Below are 18,252 nucleotides of genomic sequence, written 5' to 3' on the forward strand. Positions count from 1 at the left end.
TATATATATATATATATGTGTGTGTGCAGAAGGTTGGAAAGGAACACATGAGTTGATATATATATATATATGGAAAAAAAGTCAAGGTAGAAATGCTAAAATAATTTTATAAAAAACATTTCAGTACCGGTTTCAGTCATTGAGACTTTTTCAACTGTAAGTATGGAAAACAATTAAATTTTGCCTGTCTCTGTCTCTCTTGTTTACTCTTGTGGGTTCCAGTTTGCAGAGAAAAAGAAGAAGGTGGAGGAGAAGAAGAAGAATGCAGGAGTGTTATGATAGTAGTAGGATGTTAAATGGTCAAGTGCCCTGAAAGTGACTTGTTGTGGATGGTAGTAGTGATTAATATATATATATATATATATATAACTGAAAAAATTTGGAGTCAACAAGGAGTATGGCTGGACATTTATTTTTTAATCACTACAGTTGTTTCCATGCTTTATAATTTCTTTTTACTGTTGATTTGTTCTTCATGGTTAGTTACACATGTGATTGTTCTTAGCTGAAATTTAAGAATTGGCCTGTACACACACATACATGGTTGTTCACATATACATCCATATATGTACTAATGCTCAGACACACACAAACATTTACATACATATATGCATATATACATATATACATATGCACACACACACACTCATATGTATATGTACGCACACTCACATACATACACATATACAAATATATGTACATATATACATACACAGATGTGCATGTGTGCATTGACCGTTGACTGAACACTATTCAATTTTTTTTCTCCGTGTTTTTCTCCTTGTCTCCGTATTCTTTCTGTTGAAGAGCGTAGCTCGAAACGTCAAAGACTTTCCGTATTCCCGAGCGTCATACTAATATATACTTTTGTTATTTACACCACCTGTCCTCGTCTGTTGTTATTTTTTGTATATTCTCCCACATATATACATACATATATATATATATATATATATATATATATATATATATATGTGTGTGTGTGTATGTGTAGACAGATTCATTCATACAAAATACATGGACAGGCATGCATATAGAAATACAATGCAACACACATGGATAGGGAGAAGGTGAGAGGTAGAGATTTCACTGAATTATTATTATTCAACAGTGTTGTATCTGGAAAATGCAAATTTGACGTGGTGGCAACATCTTGGTATTTTCTCAGCTTGCTTGTTTACCAAGTTTTTGTTACTTAATAGAATGCACAAGGCTTCCTCAAGGCATAGGTCACAAATGCTGGATAGTATATTATATGAGTGTGCATTCTTTATTATTGACCATTCTATTCCATATTTTATTTTCCTTTCTTTTAATCTCCATATTAGGCCTGCTAATTCAATTATCTATTCACACACAGCAGATATCCAAACACAAACCTGGAAGTACATATAATACTACTACTAGATAGCACAGGGTGAAATGTGAAGGTGGACGAGTTTCATACTGTACTCTACTATATTCTTAACTGAATATGCCTTTGTGTCTGTCGTGTATATATATATATATATATATATATATATATATATATATATATATATATATATATATATATATATATATATATATACACGTGTGTGTATGTGTCTTTGTGTCTGTGTTTGTCCCCCCATCACCATTTGACAACAGGTGTTGGTGTGTTTATGCCCCCATAATATAACAGTTTGGCAAAAGAGACTAGTAGAATAAGTACTAGGCTTAAGAAATAAGTCCTGGGGTCGATTTGTTCAACTAAAACCCTTCAAGGTAGTGCTCCATCACAGTTGCTGTCAAATGACTGAAACAAGTAAAAGAATAAATTAACATACACTAAATAACCACGACAGTTGTGAAGATGTTGGTGTTACATAATGTTTCAGCAGTAACTGTCATTATCAATAAACTTCTCTTCCTACTTTGCTTACTACTGATTGTTCAAGTCATGATTTATATATATCATCAGTCATGAAGACTGGGGGGCATGAAGTTTGATGAGCTGAGATGTCCTTAATTTGCAACAGTTAATGAGACTCTTTTGACATGCTCATTACTGAACCATCAGTTATGTATGATTATTATTATTACTTTTTTTCCTGTATAAATGTTCCTTGTGCTTGCTGTTGTCTTTAGTCTTGCTTTTTTGAATTATATTTCTCAATACAAAATTTTAACTTTGTTTTACTTATGCAGCACTGTTGTACATCAGCAGATGGATTCTACACTATTTGCATACAAGCCTCAGACCAGCAATTGCAATTTGTTTTGAGGTGACTCAAGTGCACAATGTCAATGGGCTGCAAAAACAGCAAAATATCAGTATCTATATTTCTCAATCCCCTATGGGGTGAGTTGACTCACCTGGTTTGAAGTATTCAATGTTTGAACACTTAGTGTCTTAAAGGGACTTTTCTCTCTGATGCTGTTCCACAGCTAATGAGTGCATAAATATAACACATACAGTAAGTATGTGACATCAATAATGTTTACATTATTAGAGCTGCATATAACTCAAAATTCAATTTCTCTTCCTCCACGGTCCTGTTGTACATTAACAGATAGACTTTACACTATTTGTTTATATACCTCAGACTAGTGATTGCAATTTGAGGCTGGCCACTTGAGTGCACAATACCAAGGTACTGCAAAAACACTTGTATTTAACCTATAATGTTGGGTGATGATAATATTGGTTATGGTAAGGGTGATAAATTTATTATGTATTGTATGTTCTTTTACTACTGGGTATTATATTTTGTATTCTTTTAGCTGTTGCAGCCATATGTTCCTGTGTTTTGTGATTACCTAAAGCAGCCAGAAATGGCTCCTACAGTTTTGAACATTCTCGTGGACATAGCTAGTGTGAATCCTCGTTCGCTGTTGGCTTATGTTTCTGCTTTGCAGACATTACTCACTGTTTCTCCTGTCTACACGGAACCTGTAGTTGCTATCATTGCAAGCATTGCTACTCTTAGTGAGGTAAGAAATTTACTTTAGCAACAGACTTTAAGGATTATTGCAAACAAATGGTTTTGAATTTTAAAATACTTAGAAATTAAATTAAAACTATTTGCTGTATTGAATTAATTGAAGGTAAGTAGATGGTGAAATACTGAAAGTAGTTCCCTGGAAGATGAGTGAGTATAAGTAAGTTCTAAAAATTGAAGTATAAATTGGAATGTTTGGTTATTAGGCTGCAGAGCAGTACAAGTGCACCATTGTATGAGTAATTTTCTGTCTGAGCCAAGGCCCATGCAAATTTTTGTCTTGAAGTACAAGTGGAAATCCACAGTATGAGCGAATTTCATACAAGCAATCGCTAGTCTCTGCTCAAGTGCAGCCTCTGCTCAAGTGCAGTCTCTACTCCAGTGCAGTCTCTGCTCAAGTGCAGTCTCTGCTTGCTCAGCTCACATGTTTATCTTATGTCAACATCTCTGTTGTGTTTGCCCCAGTATTTTTTTTAGTTTTGTGTGTTTTTTTGCTATTATTTTATAATAATTAGTTGTGTTTGCCATGAGTCTTAAGAAGATTAATGCAAAAGACAGTGCTGAGAAGAAGAAAAAGCTTATTACAATAGAATTGAAGAAGGAAAACATTGATAAACATAAGAGAGGAGTGCATGTGGTGGACATAGCACGTCGACGATCTGAAGAAAAAGGATGAGATCAAGGCTGTTACAACAGCAAAGGATGTCTCCAGGCTCTTCAAGCAACACACATCTGTCCACGAAGAGATGGAAAAATTGCTTCTCCTGTGGATCAATGAGAAGCAACTCACAGGGGATATGATTACAGAGACCATCATCTGTGAGAAAGCACAAACACTGTATGGGTATCTCTTGAAGCAGAACCCTGGAACATTGACAGAGGAGACATCAGTAGAGGCTTTTAAGGCCAGTTGTGGCTGGTTCGATAATTTCAAAAAGAGAACAGGTATTCTTAGCGTTATCAGATATGGAGAAGCAGCAAGTTCTGACATGAAGGCAGCTGAGGATTTTGTGTGTGAATTCCGTCAGCTCATTGCAGCCAAGAGATATATCACACAACAGGTATTCAACTGTGATGAAAGTGGTCTTTTTTGGAAAAAAAAATGCCCAGAAGAACTTATATAACAGCAGAAGAGAAGAAAATGCCAGGCCATAAGCCTATGAAAGACAATGTGAGTGGAGACTTGAAGATTAAGCCGCTCCTTGTCTACCATTCCGAAAACCCACAAGCATTCAAGTTGCACAGAGTCCTGAAGGAGAAGCTGCAGGTCATGTGGAGGGCAAACATTAAAGCCTTGTTAATCAGGCAGTTCTTCACCGAGTGGGTCAACCTTATCTTCAGACCAGCAATGAGAAAGTACCTTCTGGAGAATGATATTCTTCTTGAGGCTCCTGCTCACCCACATTACTTCAAAGATGATATCATGGACGAATTTAAATTCATAAAAGTTCTACACCTTTCACACAACACCATCCCTATCTTGCAGCCCATGGACCAACAAGTGATTTCTAATTTTAAGAAATTGTACACCAAACGTCTATTTTGTTGGTGCTTTGAAGTTGCCAAAAATACAAATCTAACCCTTTGTGAGTTTTGGAAGGTGCACTACAACATTGTTAACTACCAAAAAAATCATCAATATGGCCTGGCACTCAGAGGAGCTGACGACAGATGAATTCCTGCAGCTTCAGGAGCAGCAGCATTCAAATGCAGTGGAAGAGATTGGTTCGCCGGGGGAGGACAGTGTAGTGGAGAAGGCCATCTTACAAGCGACATAAAGACAGTGTGGGCAAAGTGGTAGTATGTTTTTAAATTTGTAGAAAAATATCATCCTGTAAAAGTATCTACAGGTTGTGCAGCTGCTTTATTTAATGACACTGCTCTGGCACATTTTTGTAGCATTTTGAAAGGCAGGAAAAAGCAGACTTCTCTTTATATGTCTCTAATGATATAACCTGCAAGTGTGAAGAGTGAAGAAAGTGTGTTCAGAAAGCCTAAATTAAGCGAAGTGAGAGAGAAAATGCCAGAAATAGTTTTTTCCTGAAGTCTTAATGGAAGGAAATTCTCCTCCCAAACAATAATCCCCCTTCTCCTTGCTCCATCATTTTCCTTGTGCACAAATCGTCCCATCTTTAAGGTAATTAAATTCATAAGACCAGTTTTAAAACCAATAAAAAAATGATGTTTTGGTGGGCTGGAATGGATAATTTATATTTCAATTAATTTCAATGGGGAAAATTGATTTGTAAAATGAGTAAATCGTAAAACAAGTTCAGTCATGGAACGAAATAAACTCATACTGTGAGGTATCACTGTATATTCTTATTTTCAAATTTTTATGCAACGGTGCTGAGGACCACCTAATTTAAATTTGATAATTCATAAAACAGATCTCAAAGCTTATTGCCCTATCAATAAATAATGTACATTAATCTGTAAAAAAATAAAGATTTTCTATTATTTCTTACTTCTCGCATTCTAGTAGAAGCCAATCAGCAGCATTGTCACAAGTATAAAATAACTTAATCATGCAGCTGACTTATCATAAGTGCTGTATTATATTGAAGACCAAGATGCTATCTGCTGATAAGATACCTTAGAGAAAGCTGTTTTTGGAATGGTAGACAAGGAGCGGATTAATCTTCAAGTCATCACTCACATTGTCTTTCATAAGCTTGTGGCCTGGCATTTTCTTCTCTTCTGTTGTTATGTAGGTTCTTCTGGGCATTTTTTTTTTTTACCCAAAAAAGACCAGTTTCATCACAGTTGAAATTAATTGCTGGTCTGAAGATAAGATTGACCCACTTGGTGAAGAACTGCCTGGTGAACAAGCATGTCATTCCTTTATTATTTTTAATGACAGCTAGAAAGGATTTGTTAATTTTGTAACAGTGTAGCTGAAATTTAATTGCTCATAAAGTGAAATAATCATTGAAACTGCAACAAAGATGAAATTTTAATTTTCAAAATAAAGCAATTGTGATTGGTCAGTTGCAGGTTTGGAGTCATGTCACACCTATGGTGACGTTGGTGATTATTTTACTAAAATGATTGACTACTAAAATCACTAATTGTCTACTAAAATGTGGAAAGCAAGAAATAAAGGAAAATCTTTGGGGTTTTTTTATATTGATTAAAGTGCAATTTTTTATTGTAATTGAGTATGGTTGAGTTCACTTCTTGATGCTTTACCATAGAAATTTTAAAGAGAGTTATGTAATTTTGTGTCCCCAATTGGAACTGAGACCACCACAGTGACATTGGTTTGAGGAGTAAAAGTTTGCCATGATTTCCAGCCAGACTTACTTTTCTAATCGAGACTGTATATTCATATAGTTACAGCCCATATTTCTTGATTTTTTAAGGGCAGGTTTCAGCGTTCTCTGATATTTGAGACATAAATCGGAGTAAGGGGAGTGGGGTGGGAAGAACTCAAAATCTGATCCACTGTTAATAAATTCTCTTATTCTTTTTTTGTCACTTTCATTCATGAAAAACTGTTATCAGTGAAGTTGTCTGAACTTCATATGTCCTATATATCATTCAAATACGAAAAGAATCATTAAAAAAAAAAAATTGTTGATGAAATTTATGCATTGATATATTTTTTTTCTGTTCTAAATAGATATATGAATTCAGCAGGGGCATAACACTGGTGTTATTCAGGAATTCCTTTTTAAATATTCTATCCATCTTTCTTTTCTGCCACTATTCCTGGTAAAGTCTTGTGGATAGAGTCCTCAGGCACTTCTTCCGTAGGGTCCTATCAGAAGCTAACACCATTAGATTTTCCAGCTGGATTCCCAAGCACAGTCAACTGAGACCACAAATATTGTCCAACCACCTCATTCTTGGTCTACTCCTAGGTCTCCTGTTGGCTTGGCTTGAAGAATCTGTCTTGCAATTCATTCCTGTAGTATTCTCATCTCATGTCCGTAGTGCTGGAGCCGTGACCTCTCTGTGTTGAGAAATAATGGCTTGACTTTGAAAGACTCCAATCTCTGAGCTACACACCCTGTGGAGTCATCATCATCATCATTATTTAACATCCGCTCTCCATACTGGCATGGGTTGGATGGTTTGACCAAGGACTGGCAAGCCAGGAGGCTGCACCAGGCTCCAATCTGATCTGGCAAGGTTTCTATAGCTGGCTGCCCTTCCTAACGCCAACCACTCTGAGAGTGTAGTGAGTGCTTTTTGCGTGCTACCGGCACAAGAGCCAGTCAGGTAGCACTGGCATCAACCACGCTCGAATGGTGATTTTTACATGCCACCTGCACAGGCATCGACCACAACTACGATTTCACTTGACTCAACAGGTCTTCTCAAGCACAACATCTTGCCCGACAATTGAAGGGTACTTTTAAACAGGCCGTTTATATGACACTGGCATCAGTCACGGCTACGATCTCATTTGGCTAAATGAAGAGGCGTCTACATGGTCACTCAAGCTGCTAGAAATAGCAGCTATATTTCCTTCAAACAATACTGCATTCCTTCAGGATGGTGTAGTCCTAGTCTTGAGTACACTTATTGAAAATAAGATGATATGATCATGGTTGAATGCCTTATTCATAGATCTGCTTAATCATGTTTGACTTAGGGCTAAGTATCATAATCACCATCCTTTTATGCCTGCTTTTCCCTGCTGGCATGGGTCAGTCCATTATGGTCCATGTCATTTGACAAACCCAGAAATTGTCATGTATGTCTTACAGTGTGGGTTGTATGCATTTTTTTGTGCTATCAGTACGAGAGGTTGTCCCATGTGAGAGGATTAGGAATTCTCTTTACTCTGTATCAGTTCTTATTTGGAGTTATTACCTTTCTAAACAGGTGGCTTGTAGTGTTCATAGTTCATGTTTCTTTTTTGCATGGTTTCTACAGTTGGACATCTTTCCTGTCACCGATCAGCTAGGTGTATTTTAGTGTGCAGTTGCTTCTAGAGTGGTTGTTCAATACAGAAGGGCTAATGAGTTCTTTCTCCCCTGTATCTGTTCTTAGAATTGCTGTCCTTGTACCGTGTGGTGAAACTTGTGGAGTTAACATCTCAACTGTACATTTAAATTGGTTGGTTTATTACCTATGGCTGGATGCCTTTTCTATCGCCAAACAGGCAATATGTAAAAAAAAACAAAAAAACGCCAACAATTATGGCATGTTGTGTGTGTGTGTAAAAAAGACAGCAAATTGTATTATATTGACATTCTTTGTTAACAAATTCTCCTGTAGCTCCATGCATCTGTTGGCAAGTGGAATGAAAGAATCCCTTACTTGAAAAACAGGTATGAGTCAGCAACAGGAAAGGTATCTGGCTGTAAAATAATGTCTCAGTAATAAGTATTTGTGTTGAAGGCATGTTGCCTAGTGGTTAGAGAATTGTGCTCGTGATTGTAAAATCATGGTCTCAACCACGCTTGAATAGTGCTTTTTACGTGCCACTGGCACAGATGCCAGTCAGGCGGCACTGGCATCGGCCACAGAAATTTAAATGTAAAACAAATGAACTATATATATTCCACAAGTGCGACAATTGTTTGTTGCTAATTATTGGCACTTCATATTTAATGTAGAGACTAACCTTTATATCAGAAAATATTTCTACAAGAGATAACATTCATTTGTGGTCTGAATTTTGATTTAGTAACAAGCACAACTCTTGATACAATAGTCAAGTGGTTACAGCTACAAAAGAAATTTTCAGCAACAATGCATTACTGAATTATCTAAACCTTGCCAACTAAAGGTTAATGTAAAAGCAGCAATAAAAAGAAAATGCCTAGAAGGGAATCTGTCAAAATTAATTTTTAAAGAAAGAAAATGAAGTATGTTTGGTGATTTTTTTTTTTTTGTCTCAGTTTGTTTTATTTCAATTTTGACAGAATGATGCTAAACGTAGTCTACAGTACTGCATGGGACAGCTGCCAAATGCTGACAAAACTACCCTTCCATTGTTCTTAAATGGCTTGAAGATGATTGCAGCATTCTCTCCTCATCTTTTGGGCCAACACATGCCAGAAATCAATAAACATTGTCAAAACAAACCCTACGTTGCTGACCTTTTGCATCAGTTACGTGAAGACTTAAAGAAGCGAAGTGCAACATGCCCAGAGACAGAAGAGATGCGTAGAAAGTATGTTTCGTTTGAGGGTGAGGAGCTGCGGAAAAAATTTGTTACATTTTCTGAAGGAGACATTCATCTTAGTGGAAGCACGTAAGTCTATTCATATCAAGTACACTTTAGTGATAAAAATTATTAAAACAGGGCTATAGTTTGAAAATTTTTTTTAATTGCCCGTATCCGCTGGAGAACTTGAATTCAGTGAATGAAATTGTGAAGTACATAGTTTTCCTACTACTTGTAGTATTGAGTTATACTTAAACATAGTACCTATTTACAACTTGATGAACTCATTCAGTGAGATAATTCTGTACTGTACTACAGATTGTACTTGTAGATTTTTGTCAACTATTTATGTAACTGACAGATGTAGATGCCTTCTCTCTCTATATAATTATATATTATATAATTTTATAATGAATATTTCCCTAGCATTTGTTGCATTGAGCTCATCATCATTTAACATCTGTTTTCCATGCTGGCATGGATTGAATGGTTTGACAGGAGCTGACCAGCTGAAGGGCTGTTTAGGCTTCATGTCTGTTTTGGCATGGTTTCTATGGCTAGATGCCCTTCCTAACACCAACCACTTTACAGAGTGTACTGAGTGCTTTTACTCAGCACTGACATGGATACTTTTTATGTTGCACCAGCACTTACAACTCCACAAGATTAGAGATGCTTAGCTGGAGAGAGTTGCAAAGGCAATCATGCTTTTACTTAGCTAATTGTTAGAAAAAACATTTCTCTTCTTAAAGCCATAGCAGTAGCAGAAGCAGTAGTGCACCAGACCAAAGTCTTTGCTTTTATTAGTTACTGATGTATTAATGGCATTTTGTTGCAATGTCCTACAGAATCATTATCATCATCGTTTAACATCTGTTTTCCATGCTAGCATGGGTTGAACAGTTTGATTGAGGTCTGGAGAGCCAGCGGCTGCACTAGGCTCCAATCTGAACAGGGAATGTTTCTACAGCTGGATGCCCTTCCTAATGCCAACCACTCCAAGAGTGTATTGGGTGCCTTTTACGTGCCACTGGCACAGGAGCCAGTCAGGTGGGCCTGGCATCAATCACATTTGGATAGTGCTTTTTACGTGCCACCGGCATGGGGGCCAGTCAGGGGATACTGTCATTGGCCACATTCAGATGGTGCTTTTTACGTGCCACCGGCATGGAAGCCAGTCAGTTGGACCTGACATCGACCATGTTTAGATGGTGCTTTTTACACACCACCGGCATGGGAGCCAGTCAGGGGCCACTGGCCACAGCTATGATATTGGTTTTACTTGACTCAACAAGTCCTCTCAAGCATATCATATCACCCGACACATCAGGGGTACTCTTAACTGGGCTGGACATGCATGGCTGCGATCTCACTTTAGTTGCCAGGTCTTCTCAATCACAGTGTATCTCCAAAAGTCTTGGTCTCCTGTCATTGCCTATGTGAGGCCCACTGTTTGAAGGTCATGCTTCATCTATAAATTTTAGCCAACACTCTGTGTAATAAACTGATGTAAGCATTTTGAATATTCACACACATATATGTTGTATGTATATATGTGTATATACCTATAGATTTTAGCCAACACTGTAAGTAAGAGAGAGAGCTGTAAACACTTTGTGTATACAATATCTTCAAGGATATTGTTTATTATATTGTGTTTATATACAATACCTTCAAAGATATGGTATATAATAAGGTGTTTATATTTTTGTCTTACAAACGATATTGGCTAAAAATTTTTTGTAAATTCTCTAATACAGATAAGCATTGAAATAAACTATTAACATACCTCATAAGTTATTATTCAAACAAGTTGTCTAGAATGCATTATATATAGAAAAAATGTTTGTCCAACTTACTCTACTCTTTAGCACTGTAGAGTTGTAAGGTGTATTCCTGCATAGTTAAAGAGGGTATTTAATAACTGATGAAATCTCAATGCAATGTTGAAGCTAGTCTGGCTAATCCCTATTTTTCTGTCTGTGATGATATTCTATTATAAAGGCAAGATGGTTACAACTGTCTGTTATAGACAGTATTAACTAAATTCTGTAAATTCTGTTGTATGATGTTGCACTGAAACAAAAAAAAATGTTAAAAAATCATTATTTGCACTGTGTACAATGAGATTTGCTACAATGATTTACTCAGTTATTCTTAATTTGTTCCGACAGATTCAAATGCAAATATGCTAGTTGCTGTTGTGTATTTCCACGGGAGAACAACTTTGCACTTTTATGATGATAGTATGATCATAACACACTCAACTCATTGTTGCAAGGGATTCTGGGACACTGGTGTTTCAATATGTGTCTCATCAGCCAGAAGTACCCAAGCCTTTTGAGCATAAATGAGCCACTGGCTTTGTTTATACCACACCAGTAATTTATCAGTGAGATAAGTCCCAGTGAAGGACCTGAACTCAGTACTGTGAGTTAATAAAATACTCACTATTTATAGTGTTCTTGCAGTTTACATCACAGACCTATCTAGGTCAGCTGGGATCCTACTCATCATCATCACTATCATCATCAATGTCAGTTTTCCATGCTGGCATGGGTTGCACAGCTTGTCAAGGACTGGCTTGAGCAGGGGCTATAGCAGTTTCCATAGTCTGTTTGGCTTGGTTTCTACAGCTGGATGCCCTTCATAATGCCAACCAGAGTGTACTGGGTGCTTTCTACATGACACCATTACCGATGCTTTTTACATGGCACCTTGGTTTTAAGATCTCAATCCTGTTGTGGTGGATGTGTCTTCTTGAGTACAAAAAGCATAGCATTCCCATGCCAGGAATCAAACCTGAGCCACCTGGGTGAGAGCCGGGAATCCTAACCAGTAGCTAATTGAGAAATTTAATATAACTGATAAAAATTGGAATTAGTATTCTTTATTAAATTTCCGTTGTAAATTTTTATTGTAAACTTTACAACTGAAACCACTTTGTATTGAAACATATAGGGATATGCTGAATGAAGGTGTATGTATTCCATGACAACTTTAAAAATGGATATAAGTTGAGGTCAATGATGATATTGTAGATGATGATAATAGCATTATTGTTGTATCTGCTGACGTTAGTCATGATGTCTTTTCTGATGACAGTAATGGTATGTGTGAATGTTTTGTTTGTGTATTTTGGAGATTTTTTTCATATTGTATATATATATATATTTTTAATGTTGATTACACAAGATTCTATCATTTCAAAATGCTATTATTTGTTTTCCCCACTGTTGTCTTGTATTAAAGGCCTGAGAAAGAAGTCCGATCTGTGTCCAGTCAAACTGAAGGGACTGTTACTGTGATTACAGTCGGTAATCCACCCAACTGCACATATCCAAGTGATACACTACCAGTTAAACATAATTTAATAGCTCCCTACAACTTGAACCAGCTTAGTCTAAGAAAAGCAAGCAGGTACCTGATTCTGTTTAATTCATTACTTGAACAATTCATTATTTTTCTTTTGTTTTCATTTTAAATTAAAAAGAAAAAAGGTTTTTTAAATGTTGTAAGTTATCACGATGTAGATTTTTGAGTCAAAGTGTCAAATAAAACTTGATATGTTGGTTAAAACTGGCCAGACTACATGTTAAATCGCTGTCACAATACTGCTGCTGCTGCTGCTACTACTACTGCTACTACTACTTATTAATAATATTAATATGCTTAGTTTTGTTTGTTTTTGTCCGTACCTGTGGTGTATGTCACTTCAAAGAAGCGAGTGGCAAAGCAAGAGAGGAGGACAGAGAGGAAGTAAGAAAGAGAGAGAGAGAGAGTGAAAGAGTCAGTGAATGGTGATGGCGTTCGTTTTGTGTTTTTAAATGTTTCAGAGAGGAAGTAAGAGAGAAAGAGAGTGGTGATGGCATTCGTATTGTGTTTTTAAATGTTTATCACATCGCAAGAAAAGTAGATACATAGATCCAAATAAAGTTGATACAGAGATACATACACACATTGTTAAATTAAAAGTGGGAGAGAGGAGGGACACAGAGGAAGTGAAGGAGAAAGTGAGAGACAGTAAATACATAGATCGAAAGAAAAGTTGTAGATGCACAGCAAATGTTGGATGTCACTTTCACTTTTCATTACCACACGAGGATAAAATTAACTTGCAAGTGGCTGAGTACTCCACAGACATGCATATCATTAATGTAGTTCTCAAGGAGATTCAGCCTCACACAGAATATGACAAGGCTGGCCCATTTGAATTACAGCTACAACTTATTTTGGCCCAGCTGAGTGAACTGGAGCAAGATAAACCTTCAAGTGGTTGGAAGAAAACGAAAAAAGATCCTATGGGTATTAATCTGGTCCTAACAGTGGTATTTGTGGGTCTCACAGATGTGGTGACCAAGCCCCCAGATAAACACTGATGCACAAGCTGTTGTTATCAAACTGAGCGTAAATCGAGGGTGAATACATGACGGAATAGCAATTATTTCGTCTTAGCTTTCACTTCTTGCATGTCATCTTTGCGTTGTGATATGGAACATTTCCTTTTCTTTCACTTAAAAAATGGCACTCCATTGGTTATGACAACAAGGTTCCTGTTTTTCTAATCAACAAACAGTTTGCTCGTAAAATTAACGCACAAGTGGCTGAATACTCCACAGACATGCATACCATAAGGTAGTTCTCAGGGAGATTCAGCCTCACACAGAATGTTACAAGGCTGGCCCCTTTGAATTACAGCTATAACTCATTTTTGCCTGCTGAGTTGACTGCAGCAAGGTGAAGTAGAGTACCTTCCTCAAAAACAGTGCACCGCAGTAAATCATACTTGTGACTCTTTGATCGTGGGCTGAATACCCCTAGCCACTGAGCCAATCACCTTCACTCTCTTAACCATAGAGTAAAGGAGTGAAGCAATAGGGAGAGAGAAAGGAAAGCCTCAGTCATTTACAATGACAATTAAAATGAAACATGATTGATCTTTTCTAGCTTCTTTACTTTTAACAATGAAGAAGTAGGAAAGACATTTTGTAATGAATAGAGGGAAAGTCTTTCAGGTGTTTATGTTTTTATTCTGGGAGTTCTAGAACAATTGACTGTTAGTTATCTCTTCTTTCCCCCACCCGTGGTACTTATTTGCCTTCTTTCATAGTTCTTCATGTCTTTTAGTTGGAGGGGAAAGACCATGTTCTTTTTCAGGCACGTTTAGCATTTTCTCTATAAACTACAAACAAGCCCCCACTTTCTTCCTCTTTTTTTTTTTCATAGAAAAACTAATACAAATTTCGAAAGAAGCCCGTCATATATATATATATATATATATATATATAATATTTTTATGTGTGTGTGTTTGTGTCTGTATTTTTTTCCCCACCATCATTGTTTGACAACTGATGTTGGTGCGTTTGCATCTCCGTAACTTAGCTGTTCGGCAGAAGAGACTGATTGAATAAGCACTAGGCTTACTGGGAATAAGTCCAGGGTCGATTTCTTCAAATAATTGAAACAAGTAAAAGAATAAAAGAATACCAGAAGAACGTTCTGTATCACTAAACTAAGAAAGTTCTTTGAATATGTGCGATATATTTTAAGGTTAAATAATAATTCTGTTTATGTTTGCATAAGTGAGATATTTTGGTTGGATTATATAATTATCGGTTTTGCACTTCTTTCTATATTCTGTAACTGTCGCAATATAGAAACATTTCTCATGGCACCAGCGCACAATTTACAGATGCTTACATTTTTTATGTATTCCGTGAATTTTTCATGGGTCCAGCTAGTACTACCACTATTACTACTACCACCACCATCACCACCACCACCACCACCACCACCACTACATCTACTACTAACTGCCACCGCTGTTGCTACTACTACTACTACCACTACCACCATCACCACCACCACACCACCTCTATCATTGTTGCTTTCATAGCACTTTTCCAACCATTTCCTTCTGAACATCAAAATCTGGTTACCCTGACCATGTTCTCTTATCTGCTTTAATATTGTGCAACGTAGTATTGATGTTTTGTGGTCCTTAACATTTCTTTGGATATCTTCGAGAGTCAGTACTTATTCACTTGGAATCTAAGCATCTTTGCTAACCACTTTAGGTGAGTCATATGACGAAACCACTGTAGATTAGATTTCTCCAACTGATAACATCATTGACAAGTAACGTACCAAAGTGGTTTCTTCAGGTACATGTTTTATGGCCAATGCTGATGACATGTGAAAGGCACATGTACTGGTGACATGTGAAAAGCATATGTTCTGGTGACACATGAAAGGCACCTGTACCAGAGACATGCAACAGGCACCCGTGCCAGTGATACATTAAAGGCACCTGTGCTGGTGACATGTGAAAGGTACCCATGCCAGTGACATGTGAAAGGTACCCATACTAGTAACAAGTGAGAGGCACCTGTGCTGGTGACAAACAAAAGGCACCCATACTGGTGACGCATGAAAGGCACCCATGCTGGTGACAATTGAAAGGCATCTGAGCCAGTGATGCATGAAAGGTACCTGTGTCAGTGATACACGAAAGGTAGCCATGCCAGTGACATGTGAAAGACATCCAGTACACTCTATGGAGTGACAGATGTTAGAAAGGGTATCCTACTGTAGAAACCAAGCCAAAACAGACTGAACCCTGGTGCAACTCTCTGGCTTATCAGTTTCAGTGAAATCATCTAATCCATGCCAGCATGGAAAGCAGTTGCTAATTGATGATGATGATGCTAATGATAATAATAAGATGGTCATCCAATCATGATGCTGCTACTTTAAATGAGATTGTTTTAGTACAAGTATAACATTAATTTTCCAGAACCTTTTGTTCCAAAACCTTTCTTGTTTACTGATTTTGTTTTCCAAGCCAGGGTTGGTCACCTTGGCCAACACACTCTATATTAAACAAACATTAAATTTATTTAAGTAATTAAATGAAATATAGGTACCTGTATGTGGAGGCGCAATGGCCCAGTGATTAGGGCAGCAGACTCGCGGTCATAGGATCGCGGTTTTCGATTCCCAGATCAGGCATTGTGTGTGTTTATTGAGCGAAAACACCTAAAGCTCCACGAGGCTCTGGCAGGGGATGGTGGCGAACCATGCTGTACTCTTCCACCACAACTTTCTCTCACTCTTTCTTCCTGTTTCTGTTGTACCTGTACTTCAAAGGGTCAGCGTTGTCACACTGTAAACTACATTAAGGGTACACGTGTCAGTGGAGTGCTCAGCCACTTGCACACTAATTTCATGAGCAGGCTGTTCCGTTGATCGGACCAACTGGAAGCCTCGACGTCGTAAGCGACGGAGTGCCAACAGGTACCTGTACATTAATATAAATGATACAGGTTTATTAATACTGTACTGTGCAAGGTGCCAATAAACTAGTCTATCAATTGCAGGAATTTGGAGTTCCAACTCACAAATTAGTGTACATTATAAGAGGTTCTGGACTATCAGTATCCAGAACGTTGGTGTTGTACCTATATTTGATATTTTGAAACCAGATTTCACTGACATTGAACAGCATACTATGAACTCATTGTAGATATGCCCTTCAGCATGCAAGAATATACACTAGTTATGCAGAATGAGCAGTAATGAAATATTTTCTCCAGCAAACTGATTTTACGTGTCACCTGCACAGGAGCCAGTCCATCGGCACTGGCAACGATCTCGCTTGAATGTCTTACTGGCAACGGCCATGCTCGAAATGGTGTATTTTACTAGTCACCTGCACAGGAGCCAGTCCATCGGCACTGGCAACGATCTCGCTCGAATGTCTTTTCACATGCCACTGGTACAAGTACCAGGAAGGCGACGTTGGTAATGATCACGCTGGTGCAATTTACGTGCCACCAGCACAGATGCCAGTATTTTACTAAACTAATTACAATTATTTAAATTTCAGTTAGGTAAAAATAAAAATAAAAATGCAAACCTGTAAGAGTATCATTTTGTATTTAACAACTAATATTTTTCATTCAAAATAAGTTCTGATTTTATCTTGTACTACCCACCAAAAGTTTGATTATAGACAATAAACATAATGCCAGATTTCTAAGTACCATTTGACTGGGCAAAGCATTCCAAGAAATTATCCTCATTTGTTCCCAAGATTCTATTAAATTAAATGATTTCTAACTTAACCTACCAATTAAGTTTCTTAAATCAATTGTCCAAGTCTTGACAAAAGAAAAACAGTGACAGGTTCAATTCTCTTAACCTTTTAGCATTTAAACTAGCAATATCTGGCCCAAATATTCTCATGTTTTATATTAAAAATGGTCAGATCTGACTTCTTACATCTATCCTACAATGTCATTCTAAAAATACACTATCTCAACATTGATGCTACAAAATAATGCATATTTAATTCAAAACAATGTAAATAAGCATTACATTTGACAGAGTAATCTAGATACTAAAGGGTTAATATGTCAATTGTTGTTAATTGCTGGTAAAGACCATATTTTGTTTTGCAACCATAATACACTACCAAATATATTAAAGATTTATAAGTCAATGCTGTGTTCTACTTTTGTGTTATCAGTACATTGTTTTCATTAATATGAACAGACCAGTTGCCAGGAATGTGTTTAATATGTAAATTGGTTTATCCAATAGTGTTACATTACTAAACTTAGTGGCTGTTTAAGCAATGTATTTGTGGATAATTAATGGGTTGGATGTGGTACTGAAGAAGGAGCAATAACTCCTGAAATATGCATATACACCCATTACCTATTTTTCTGTTTTTGATTACATTGTTTATATAGATGTATATGAAGCATCATAACTTTCAGTGCTGGCTCTACATTTTATAGAAAATCTTTAGAGATAAACTTGATGTCATTTGTTGTGTATTTTCAGAAGTTCATTAAATACTGACCCAATATTTGATAGACCAACTAGCCCAAGTTTTGAAACCATGGTATCAGACATTCCTCTTAGTAACAGTCTGACGTCAACTGCCACAAATCCATCCTGTCCATCTCCTGTTTCTTCTATGGTGAGTGACATGAATGCTGTCTATATTTTGTTTTTCACCCCCCTCCTACCACCACAAGTGAGTTTAAAATGTAATTTGGTGAGGGTGCATGGCCTCATAGTGTTGCACTCTCAATTGCCAGACTGGTGTGCATTGTGTTCTTGAGTAAATTACTTTCACATTGTCTCATTCCA

General features: G+C 37.0%; 1 protein-coding gene across 1 annotated transcript in view; it reads left to right on the forward strand.

Moving 5' to 3' along the window:
• LOC106882649 (protein melted) overlaps positions 1-18,252 on the forward strand; it is a 70,361-nt gene that overhangs the window by 28,563 nt on the left and 23,546 nt on the right. Inside the window, exons 6-9 of the mRNA XM_014933395.2 lie at positions 2,746-2,955; positions 8,846-9,177; positions 12,343-12,510; positions 17,941-18,079. Of these exons, the coding sequence (XP_014788881.1) occupies positions 2,746-2,955; positions 8,846-9,177; positions 12,343-12,510; positions 17,941-18,079 (849 nt within the window). The remainder of the gene's footprint in view (positions 1-2,745; positions 2,956-8,845; positions 9,178-12,342; positions 12,511-17,940; positions 18,080-18,252) is intronic.

This window comes from Octopus bimaculoides, chromosome 3, assembly GCF_001194135.2.
Source record: "Octopus bimaculoides isolate UCB-OBI-ISO-001 chromosome 3, ASM119413v2, whole genome shotgun sequence".
NCBI lineage: Eukaryota > Metazoa > Mollusca > Cephalopoda > Octopoda > Octopodidae > Octopus > Octopus bimaculoides.